Source organism: Arachis ipaensis, chromosome B8, assembly GCF_059453495.1.
Source record: "Arachis ipaensis isolate K30076 ecotype BB chromosome B8, ASM5945349v1, whole genome shotgun sequence".
NCBI lineage: Eukaryota > Viridiplantae > Streptophyta > Magnoliopsida > Fabales > Fabaceae > Arachis > Arachis ipaensis.
The window spans coordinates 132,795,949-132,807,866 of NC_142443.1; the positions used below are offsets into that span (position 1 = coordinate 132,795,949).

An 11,918-nucleotide genomic window follows, 5' to 3' on the forward strand; every position below is an offset into this window, starting at 1 on the left:
AAAAAGATGAGTGATACATAAAGTATTAGTATACCAAAAATGTCGAGTAAAAATAATTTAAAAACAAATATATTGTTACTATATCTAAAATTGTATACTAAGAATGTTATGAGATGTATTCATACAAAGCATGTAATTAAAAATGTTAGCAAATATGAGATAATAGATTAAAGAAGCACACAAACACTATGTAATCTTTATAATATTAAAAGTAGAATAGCAAAACAGTGTAACAAACCCTTCCTTGCTAACACATTGACACGTGTACTCCCTATTTATACATTGCTAACACATTGCTACCAAATAAAGCTTAATAACCAATCTCATTAGAAATTTGTAGCATTTGGTTAGTTCTCAAGTTTCTCCTTCTCAGTTTGGTTTCAAGTTTGCAGCATTTGGTTACTTCTCAAGTTTCTCCTTCTCAGTTTGGTTTCTCCTTCTCTTTATAATATTAAAAGTAGAATAGCAAAACAGTGTAACAAACCCTTCCTTGCTAACACATTGACACGTGTACTCCCTATTTATACATTGCTAACACATTGCTACCAAATAAAGCTTAATAACCAATCTCATTAGAAATTTGTAGCATTTGGTTAGTTCTCAAGTTTCTCCTTCTCAGTTTGGTTTCAAGTTTGCAGCATTTGGTTACTTCTCAAGTTTCTCCTTCTCAGTTTGGTTTCGGCAATCCCAAGGTCATGCAATAAAATGAAGTTCCTGTTTTCTCATTGGTTGATAAGTGATTTGGAGGATCACCATGTTGGATTAGACATGCATAAAGTATGTTAAACTTTCCCGCTCTTTTAACACATTTCAATAGCAACTTTTTATTACAATTTCTTGGTCTGCCTTTCGAGCAGCTGGTAGTGTATATATACATGTTTGTTGCACAAGATTGTGTAGAAGGTGTACACACTTTTAGATGGCCACGCTTAGTATTTCAAATAGTGCAACCCATGGAGTTGATCGTGTGGCAGACATCAACCCGTCTAAACTAGAATGGTCCGTGGTGGTGGGCGTTGTTCGACTGTACGAGGTTCCGAGTCAGTGGAATCCGGATGAAGCTTTTAGCATCGAGATGATCCTTCAGGATGAACGGGTAAGTGTATCATGTATTGAAATCGTTATTATTTTAGTGTGCCCAGGCCTGTGGGTTTATTAATGTAATTTATTATATTAAATCTTTCTTTGTTTTTATGTGGTTGGCTTTTGTTCATATAGGGTGATCGGATCCATTGTAGTGTACCGAGGAACAGCATTGTGATATTTAGGAGTGTTATCCGCGAGCATGAAATCTATTCCATGAAGAACTTCATTGTGCAAGGCTATGGAAAGTCAGTGAGGACTACACCTCACAAATATAAACTAAGTTTTTATATGAAAACGTCTGTGTCTAGACTCACCCCTGACACATTTGTTTTCAACCCGTTTCGATTCACAAAGTATGAAGAAATTGAGGCAATGGCTTCAGTTGTCGCTCAAAACCACTTGATCGGTTAGTATTCGGTCTTTCATTCTAGGCTGTTATGGTTTCTTTAATTCTTGGTCACTTTGAACCGGAGTGAATAGTAAGTGATCAGAGTATGTTTTCCATGTCTTATGTAGATTGCATTGGTCATGTGGTAGCTAAAGAAGATGCAAGAGATTTGGTTACCAAAACTGGGCAACACACTAAACGCATGGTGGTTTACTTGGAGGATTTAGAGTTTGTTTTCTTGATTCTCCTTTTGTTGTTGAATGAATTTTGACGTGGTTATAATCTTTTTTATATTAGCTGTTTTTGTGTCACTTTGGTGGTGTTCTTATTGATGCATTCTGCCTGTGTTTTTAGGGGACATAAGATGAAGTGTACTCTATTTGGCACCTTTGTTGATGAAGTGGTTACATTCTTGCATAGGCCAGATTGTGAGCCATTAGTTATGGTTGCCCAGCTTTTTAAACCATATGTATATTTGAATGATGTTAACATCCAAAGTAGCTTTGACCCTTCTCGAGTATATTGTAATGCTGACTTCCCTGCTGTTATTAGTTTCAAGAAGAGGTATGCAAAAAATGAAAAAAAGGGAAGGTCAATTCCTTTAGTTTTTTCTCCATATATGCATAATTTTTTTTAACAATAAAAACTGTGCTGTGTTATGTTCAATATTTTTTGTGTTATGTAGTTTACTTGAGCAAGGTGATCTAGCTTCTCAGAGAATCAATCTTATCGAGAGTCATGGCCAACCTTCCGTCTCTGATGAAATATCTCGAGGAACAATTCCAATCAAGTCAATGGAAGAAGTTCTCAACTTGGACCATGTGAGCTTTTTGGTTGAGTGTTTGGGTTTAAACATTCCTTTATTTTATGTTCTGTTGATGGAAAGACGTTATGTTTTTTTTAAATGGTTAGGAGACATCATGTTGGGTTGTTGGTACCATAGTTTCTGTCGATGTGGGTTTGAAGGATTGGTTCTACGTATCGTGCAACACATGTCCCAGAAAAGTGCAGCCAAATAAGGACCGCTATTGGTGTGATCATTGTAGAAAGGTTGGGTTTAATGGTGCTCTGAGGTAATTAGATGACAATAAGGATGTATTCATGTGCATTTATTTAGCATGTGTCACGATACAAGTTGGTCTTCCTAATTGCCATTACAATTGTGTTGTGTTTATAGATATCGTCTTGCTGTCATCCTTACTGATGGTACCGGTTGTATTAAGGTGACCTTATGGAATTCAGAAGCCAAGACTATTGTTGGCAAATCAGCCAGTGAAATACGTGATCCGACTGTAAGTCTTTGTGATTAATAATATTTTCAATTATCGGCAAGACCTGTTTCTAAGTTGTTAATTGCCAAAACATAGGATACATACCCGGGAAGTTCGTATCCGAAAGCTTTCGATGCGATTGTTGAAAGGAAGTATTTGTTTAAATTGTCTGTGACGTATCGGAATATCAGGTCGGTTGACCAGCCTTACAATGTAGTTAAGATAAGTGATGATGAGTCGCTGATAGGCCTTTATTCGACGGAATCTTCGACTTCCGTTAATATTGGGGTATGCTGGCATCCGGTTTAACATGTTTTGTTCGTTAATAGACTACCTACTTTTGTTGCTTACAAGTAGTGTGTTTTGGTGGTTTAGGCAAGGGTTCACAGTTTTACAACCAGTTTGGGTGGTGGTTCTCATGAAGGGGATCAAAGTTTTAGTGCCACTTTGGATGGTTCTTGCCAATTGGAAACTGAATCAGAAGCAAATGCGTTGGGTTTTATATCTGCATTGAAGGTTAGAAGGCAATTAAAGATAATCCAAAAAGTTAATTTATATTATGTTATGTTTTAGAAGGCCTTACATTTTTTTGTGCACGCAGGACTCCCCAACTGAAAGCAAATGTGAAAGCGTCCATGCCAGTCCCGTTAAGTCGGTGGTCGGTGAGGTTGTTGACAATGCTATCACGGTAGGGATATGTACTCCAGATGGTCAAGGTTCCAGCAACAAGACATTTAAAAGAAACACTGGAAAGAGGAAGCTAGAGTAATCTTAGTTTGAGTTGTTTTGCATAAGGGTGAATTGAGGAATTAATGTTGTAAAACTAATGTTAAATATGTTATATTACATGTTGTTGCTTTAGTAGTGTAATGTCAAGTACATGGGAATTAAGTTCAAGGTGTTGTAAGTTCTAATTAGTTAGGGGTTGAATGATGAAGGTAGGTGTAAGTGGGTGCAAGGTGCATGTATGTATATTTAGCTATATATATATATAAAAGATTAGTATGAAATTTGGTTGCTGCTCATTTTAGTAGTTCATTTGTTCGAAAATTCATTAGTCAATATATATATATATATGGTTATATGAGAAAATAAAGTCAGAAATTTCAACAAGCTTTTTCATCATCTAAATTGTTCGCTGATGTTGAAATACCTTTAAAGAACAGTGTAGCAAGTGTATACAACTTGAAGTATTAGTACAATGGTTGTTTCTCTTGCTACAAAGTATTCAGACAAGAAAATTACTAATTTAAAATGAAGAATGAAGTGCAGAGGCAAAGAAAACCTAATACAATATCTCATTCAATATCCATCCTGTGGCTTTCATCACAACAGGTTAATATATATATATATATATATATATATATATATATATATATATATATATGTTGGGCAATGTTTAAGAAGTTGTTTCTCTTGCTACAAAGTATTCAGACAAGACAATTACTAATTTAAAATGAAGATTAAACTGCAGAGGCAAGGAAAACCTAATACAATATCTCATTCAATATCTCATTCATCATATTAGATGATGTTTTACATCAGTTGATAACTCTAGCTCAAAAGATACATCATATATCAGGATTCAGCTCATAAAAATGTATCTTCTCACAAGACTTGCGGATGTTCTACTCTCTCGGATACCTTCGAATGTCTACCATCATTCGCAAATTACGTTTGCAGACTATCCTAAAGGCTAGAAGATCTTTTGGTTTCAGCACATGTGCCTTGCAAAAATCCTGCCATCCGAGTCCAAACCTGATATCAAAAGGATTAGTAGGATTTTGATGGCCTTGGAACAGAAAAGTAGACCCCTGTGGCGAAGGGGGACTTATTATTGTCCAAATGGCAGCATCTCCGAATGTTTTCAATATTTCTGCGAAGTCAACTGGCACATACTGTGGGCGTCATTCCAAAACAAAATTATTAATATAATTGCTAACAGGTTAAATTAATTGAACCATACAACATAGACTCATAGTAGTGTTGTGTTATTTTACCAGTCTGCTGGCTCCAATGTCACTTGGCTGGAGTTCTTTGGAGTAAGTGTGAAAAATTATGTCTCTAACATAGATCAACAAATTTGAACACATTGTAATTGTCAGATAATTGATTTCTATGATTATGTTTGTTGAAAGGAATGAAATGGGATGACAAAAGTCACAAAATCAACTATGGAGTAAGAGTCATCTTACCTCATGTGATTGTCGATTTCGACAGGATCAGCCGTGTTAGGGCCTACTACTTCTTCAACATCTGTTGACTGAGGTGAATCACCGCTACTTGAGGTCACTTGAGGTTGTTCATCCTTTTGTACGTACTTTAGATTCAAATTCAGTTCAATTTCATCAAGTTTGTCAGAGGTTAGTTGGTCTCTCACATAGAAATTTGGATTTTGGGTCAAAGCTAACTCAAAGTTCATCTTATCCCACAGGGAAAGATAAAAGAGACCAAAGCCTACATACCAAAGCTTAACTGTTACATCTCTTTCTGCTTGATAAAAGGCTCTAATTGTCTCAAATGTGTCTTCTTCTATAACTCTATTCATATGATTACCGACTAACTGAATCTTCAAGCAGTTGTCACAGTGATCAATTGCAAAACATGTATTACCAAATTCTTTTCCATATCTTGCTAAAAAGTGTTTGGGAAAATGTCTTTTGCCCTAACATCATATGAACATATTTCAGTCGCCGTGGAAATTGAAATTTAATTCTATGTAACTTAAAATTACAACAAAATCAGTTTACCTTTACTTTGACAAGACGAAACTTGATAAGTCTATCATCATCTGAAGGCCAACTATTCATTGTTGCCATAAATCTTCTGTGTTAACGAAAGGGTAAACAATGTTAGATTGTACTATTTTCATTTAGTAAGTAACCTTTTTCACAAAAACTGATTGCATTTTCAGGAACATTCACCCATTCAGTTTTGAAGCGACTACTGTTCGTGGTAAGGGTTACGTCTTTTTTAATTTATACCCATAGATAGATATTCAAAAATAATAAAAAATTTCTCACACAAGTACCCACTTTGAAGTATAAAGCTCTGATTTTTAAGGAAGACACATGCATGTGTCTCATAGTATGCAATGAAAAATATAGAGTCATGAAAGTATGGTGGTTGAAGTTTTTTTACCTGTTAATGTCACTCCTGGAAGCAGAAATAGCCATGCCTACGCTTTGTTTTCTCTTCTGGTACCGGTCTTTTGAGGGTTAACAAGTTGAGAGTTGGTAGGGTTTAGGGTTTCCGAAATGAAGCAAGGAACCAAGTGATGCTTCTATGGCAGCGAGTGGAGTACCGGGTTCACCGTTCACATGGTGTAACATAATCTGCAAAGGATGTAGTTTAGAAGTTTTATTTCCGTTTCCTTCTGGACGAAGTTTTGGGGCCTCGGCTGATAGGCACAACCACGGATTAGACCTGGCACTAAACTCGCTAAATAGGCCTTTGCTTTGCTTAAAACAACATAAAAGTTGAGTTTGGAAATGAGGAAAAAATATGGTTTCGAGGGCGGGGCCTGTTAGGCCATGACTAAAACGAAAGTACTCTCTTTATTTATGTTTATTAAAATGATTTGCTTTAACAATAGAGAATTTATTTTGCAAAAATTGATCTCCCATACATGCCTAATATTAGTAATAAATATTCCTTTAAATCTCTCAGAAGATAAACTAAAATTAGTAATAATTCACTAATCAAGTTCCATTACTACTCATGTCAAATTAAACATTAAGAAAAATAAAATTCATCCAACATTAAACAAAAACATCAATTAAGTATTTAGTACGCTCCTCTCAACCATTTTTCAGTCATCAACTAAAAAATTCAAACAATTAAACAACTTCATAAAATGAAAACTTGAACACAAAATATACTATCAAGTTATTTTTCATGTTTTTTTTTTTCCGATAAGTTCAACTCATCAAAGCCAAAAGACCATGAGCAAGATCAGTTTGACAATGTACATCCCCAAAGATAAACTGATACAGAAAAATAACATAAACTAAAATAACCAACAAAATACTGTTACATCGGACATCTAAACAAACTATCCATACAACAAATAGTCACCTGCCATGACATTAAGACCCTAACTACAAACAATCACAGAGTTGAAGTCTCTAAATTATCTAATCACTACTCACCCACCTCTTACTAGCAAACTTTGTGTCCATTTTCATTATACATTCAAAAGCAAAAAAAGGATTGTGTTTCTTATGTCCCGCTTTTATTTTTTTTTTATCTATCCATCAATATACATATGATTTTGATGTGGTTATTTTTATCCATTTATAATTAATATGTCATTCTATTTTTGTTTTCATTTAAACTTATTATTTTTTTCTTCCCAATTACAAGTTATGGGTTATATAATATTTTTGCTGAATTTAATTTTAACCCAAAAAAAATCATTCAATGTATATTATTACTAAATTACTATTTTTGGAAAAAAAAATAATAAGTACATGGACTAAAATAGTAATTAAATATTTTTATCTTTTCTTTTAATGAGAATATTTATTTAAATACTTAATTTAAATGATATTTAAAACATGCATCAAATCTGTCATTAGTTAAGAAAATGAGAAAACCAAATTTTTTGTTATGTTAAATTCTTTGGTGACAGTGATAAGCACGTTTCCTTTATCTGGTCATCGGGTCAGTCTAGCCAAAAAATAATTCAACCCGCCTGAAAACCCACTCATGAACCCGCCCCACCCATACTCTCCTATGTAAGCACTCATGTTTTATGGGTTTTTCTTATTGTTGTTGGTCTATGAGTTTCACAACATGTAAAATAATATAAAATAGTGAAAATCTTGAAAACCTAATAGTAGTCAACAACAATTATATCTGCGGAATGATTGAGCAATTCATTAGCTAATTTAGAACTGATCCAAAACCAATCCAAATGCAATCAAACTATTTCAGCAACTTATAACCAATTCAACATTTCAATTGTACCAAGAAGCCAAAGCTGAATGAAGAAGAATGAAATAGCTTGAAGAACAAAGACCAACAAAGGAATCTTAGAAGAGAACAGAACGAAAAAATCTGAATATACCTCTTTATTATTAGTGTAAGAAAAAAAGATCCATACAAAATCAATGATCTAAATCTCTCTCTTTACCTGATTAGTCATAGCTATTTATACATGTACTTCAAAATTATTATGCAGATCGATAACCAAGTTGAGAACACTAATCTTAACAAACCAAACTTAAAAGTAGAATAGCAAAACAGTCTTCCTTGCTAACACATTGACACGTGTACTCCCCATTTATACATTGCTAACACATTGCTACCAAATAAAGCTTAATAACCAATCTCATTAGAAGCTATTTACACATGTACTTCAAAATTATTATGCAGATGAATAACCAAGTTGAGAACACTAATCTTAACAAACCAATCTCAGTCTTCTTGGCTTTTTATTTTTTTATCTTTGCTATCTTTATTTGTACCTTCAACAAATTCATCCAGTGCCATACTTATGCCTAATCAGTTCAGCAACCAGTCAACATTTTATGATTTAAAACTTACAATTAATCAACAACAAAATATAAAGAAAAAAGCATAATCACAGTGCAGCTAAGCAATCAGAATCAAACCATAAATATCTCATAATTACGAAAATTTCAGCAGTCCATCAGAATGCAATGAGGCATGCACCATATCATCATCAACATTTTAGAATCAGGAAATCAGCTACTGGAATCACCAATCCAAAATTAGAATAAATCAGCATCAACATCTGAAGGCAGGATTAATAAATTGAACAATTGAATTTAAAACTCATCAACAGAAAGAATTCAAATAAAGAATCAAGAAATTAATATCTGAACAATCAGAATCATAAAAAAGACACCACATGCAGATTGAGAATAAAGTTCAAATTTTAGAAGAGTCGAGTCCGAGAGAGTTACTCTGAGACTTTAGACCTGAGGGTTTAACATTTGAAAACTTTGGCCATCGTGATAAACTGCAACTGCGAAACACCACACGCAGAACAGAAGCAACGACGGTGAGATACGGTGTGAATTGGACAACCAGAAACGATGCCGGCGAGGAAGGGAGTAGCAGACACGCGACGGGGGTCAGAAGCAGAAACGACGCAAAAGATGAAGGTAGAACCCGCGACGACACACGACGAGGATTGGAGACACGGCGACGACGACCCACGGCGAGGAGCAGAAAATCATTAACGACGACCCAAGGCGAGGAGCAGCGAGGCAGCGACAGAGTCAAAGAGGGCGACAGATAGACAAGGAAGAGAAGGGCTCGGTGATCACAACTATGTGGGGCTGTGTGGCCTGCGGTGGCTATGGGGTGGGTGGCTGTGGGTGGCTACGTTTCTTTTTGAAAGTCTCTGCATTTTCAGAGAGTAGAGGCTAAGAGGGGTGGGAGTGGGTTGCGGGTTTTGGGTTGTCATTTGTTTTATTTTATTTTTTTTGTATTTTTTTTCCTAACCTATAAAACCGGGCTCTTATGAGGGGGGGGGGTATTCGAACCGTAATCCTTTAATAAACCCCCCGGATCAGGAGATTCACCGGTTAATTTCCGGTTCAACATATTTTCTGTTCAGTTTTTTATCAGCCAGCCGATCCAGCTCGGGTTCGAAAACTATCTTATAATGGGGAGTGACTCTTTTAACAATTTGAGAATCAACCATAGTTAGTAAAGTAACCTGTTGATTAATGCTCTGATGGAAGCCATCATTTCACATTTCATATTTTAAATGAGGCTCATTTGTTAACACAGATACTTTATGCACACCAAGTACAGTTTATAGGTATCTATTGTTTTACTACTTAGAGTTAATAATACCCCAAAAGAAAAAGTAAATGTCATTGTCAACCATTAATGTTTGCTTTAAAAGAAAACATGTAGTCATGTAGATTGTATGGCTTCTAAATAGCAAAGTCACAGAGTTGGTATTGTCTTAGTGATTGATGTGGTTCCATCCATTCTATTAATTGCACCAACTTCTTAATAACACCATAGATTTATAACAGATGACATAAATCCTAATTTAAAAACCTATTGAATAATGTTGGATTAACTTTTGTTTTTGATCGCATACCCTAAACATAGCCACTTTAAGAATTTGATAGAATTATCGTCATTTTTTATAAATATTAGTTATTTGAAAATAGTAATATAATCACATCATATGCAAGTTATGAAAAATAATTAGAAGTTTTAATTATACTCCTATTTTTTAAATATATAATTGATTGAGATTATATAATATTTAGTGATTAATATTTGAGTAAATTATGTTATACAATATATTTTTTTTATCTTAGTTATCAGTTATCAGAGCTATTTTAAATATTATTTATATCAATATCAACAGTTATTTTTTAAAAAAATTCTCTAATTATATATTGGACATAATTAAATAAATAACAAAGATAAGATTAAATAAATTTGTTGAATTGATACATTTTTCGTCTTTCAATAATAGTTAAAAGTTTCAAAAATAGTCATCAAGGTTTATTTTGTTTCAATTTTGTCTTAGGATAAGTTTTTCCTTTGAATTAAATGTACTCTTCCTGAATAATTTTTTACACAATTTTACAATTCTTTATTTATAGTTTTGTTCTCCTATACTATATAAATTATTGGGCATAACACAGCTGTGAAGAATAATAATAATAATAATAATAATAATAATAATAATAATAATAATAATAATAATAATAATAATAATAATATTTTTGACAGAAATTAAATAAGTTAATGATTTTTATAAACATGGTGTTCAAATGCTTACCAAAGGGACATTTGATCGAAATCAAAATAATAATATAATCACATCATATGCAAGTTATGAAAAATTATTAAATATTTTAATTATACTCCTATTTTTTAAATATATTATTGGTTGAGATTATATAATACTTTAATGATTAATATTTGAGTAAATTATCTTTTATACAATTTTATTGTCAACGATATATTTGATTCAAATTTAAAAACTTTAAGGATAAAGGTGAAACAAACTAAAACTTAGAGTATTCCTAAAATTTTAAACGAATTTCAGAGAAAAAAAAATATACTTTATCCAAATTTGTAATTATCATCTACTTACAATTCTAAAGCCTTTTGGAAGAATTTTGTCAAAAAAATTTTGAAAATACAATTTTATCGTTAACAATTAATATGGTAATTTGAGTCTTGCTCCTTAAAAGCTCGACTTTATTTATCCATCCCAACTCTTTCACTATTTAGTATTTTACAAGGTCATTTTGCAAAGATTAAATAAATTTGTAGAATAAATACATTTTTTGTCTTTCAATAATAGTTAAAAGTTTTAAAAATAGTCATCGAAGGTTTATTTTGTTTTAATTTTGTCTCAGGATAAGTTTTCACTTTCAATTAAATGTACTCTTTGTGAGTAATTTTTTACATAATTTTACAATTCTTTATTTATAGTTTTGTTCTCCTATAATATATAGATTGTTGGACATAACACAGCTTTGAATAATAATAATAATAATAATGACAGGAATGAGGATAATGATTTTCATAAACGTGGTGTTCAAGTGTTTACCAAAGAGACATTTTATCGAAATAAAATTAATAGTATAGTCACATCATTTGCAAGTTATGAACAATGTGTAAAAATTTTAATTATACTCCTATTTTTTAAATATATAATTGGTTTAAATTATATAGTAATTTAATGATTAATATTTTAGTAAATTATCTTTTATACAATTTTCCTATCAACGATATATTTGATTCAAATTTAAAAATTTTTTGGATAAAGGTGAAACAAAGTAAAATTTAGAATATTTCTTGAATTTTAAACAAATTTCAGAGGCAAAAAATATACTTTACCCAAATTTGTAATTATCATCTACTTACATTTCTAAAGCCTTTTGGTAGAATTACGTAAAAAAATCTCTAAAATACGATTTTATCGTTAATAATTAATATAGTAATTTAAATCTTGCTCCTTAAAAGCTCAGCTTTATTTATCCATCCCAACTCTTTCACTATTTAGTATCTTACAAGGTCATTTTGCACTTAATGTTAGCTAAACCATGCAAGACCTAAAACTTGTGAAATTTATTGCATCTGAAGAAGGTAGTTGTGCTTTCAAAGACATATTAACATTCTATAAATGGACTTCAACAAGCATTGGTCACCACAAC

At 32.5% G+C, this 11,918-nt stretch overlaps 2 protein-coding genes across 2 annotated transcripts; one reads left to right on the top strand and one right to left on the bottom strand.

Annotated features, from left to right (window-relative positions):
- The first annotated feature begins 919 nt into the window (after positions 1-919).
- On the top strand, positions 920-3,514 carry LOC148549902 (replication protein A 70 kDa DNA-binding subunit B-like). The gene is made up of 10 exons (XM_088495842.1): positions 920-1,096; positions 1,219-1,492; positions 1,603-1,702; positions 1,829-2,038; positions 2,160-2,295; positions 2,387-2,547; positions 2,652-2,766; positions 2,842-3,033; positions 3,121-3,261; positions 3,347-3,514. The coding sequence occupies exons 1-10, from the start codon at positions 920-922 to the stop codon at positions 3,512-3,514; spliced, it is 1,674 nt and encodes a 557-aa protein (XP_088351968.1).
- An 859-nt stretch (positions 3,515-4,373) lies between these two features.
- On the bottom strand, positions 4,374-5,921 carry LOC148549903 (uncharacterized). The gene is made up of 5 exons (XM_088496270.1): positions 5,887-5,921; positions 5,496-5,571; positions 4,941-5,410; positions 4,746-4,809; positions 4,374-4,643 (listed from the first exon to the last, which is right to left on the bottom strand). The coding sequence occupies exons 1-5, from the start codon at positions 5,919-5,921 to the stop codon at positions 4,374-4,376; spliced, it is 915 nt and encodes a 304-aa protein (XP_088352396.1).
- Positions 5,922-11,918: the final 5,997 nt, after the last annotated feature.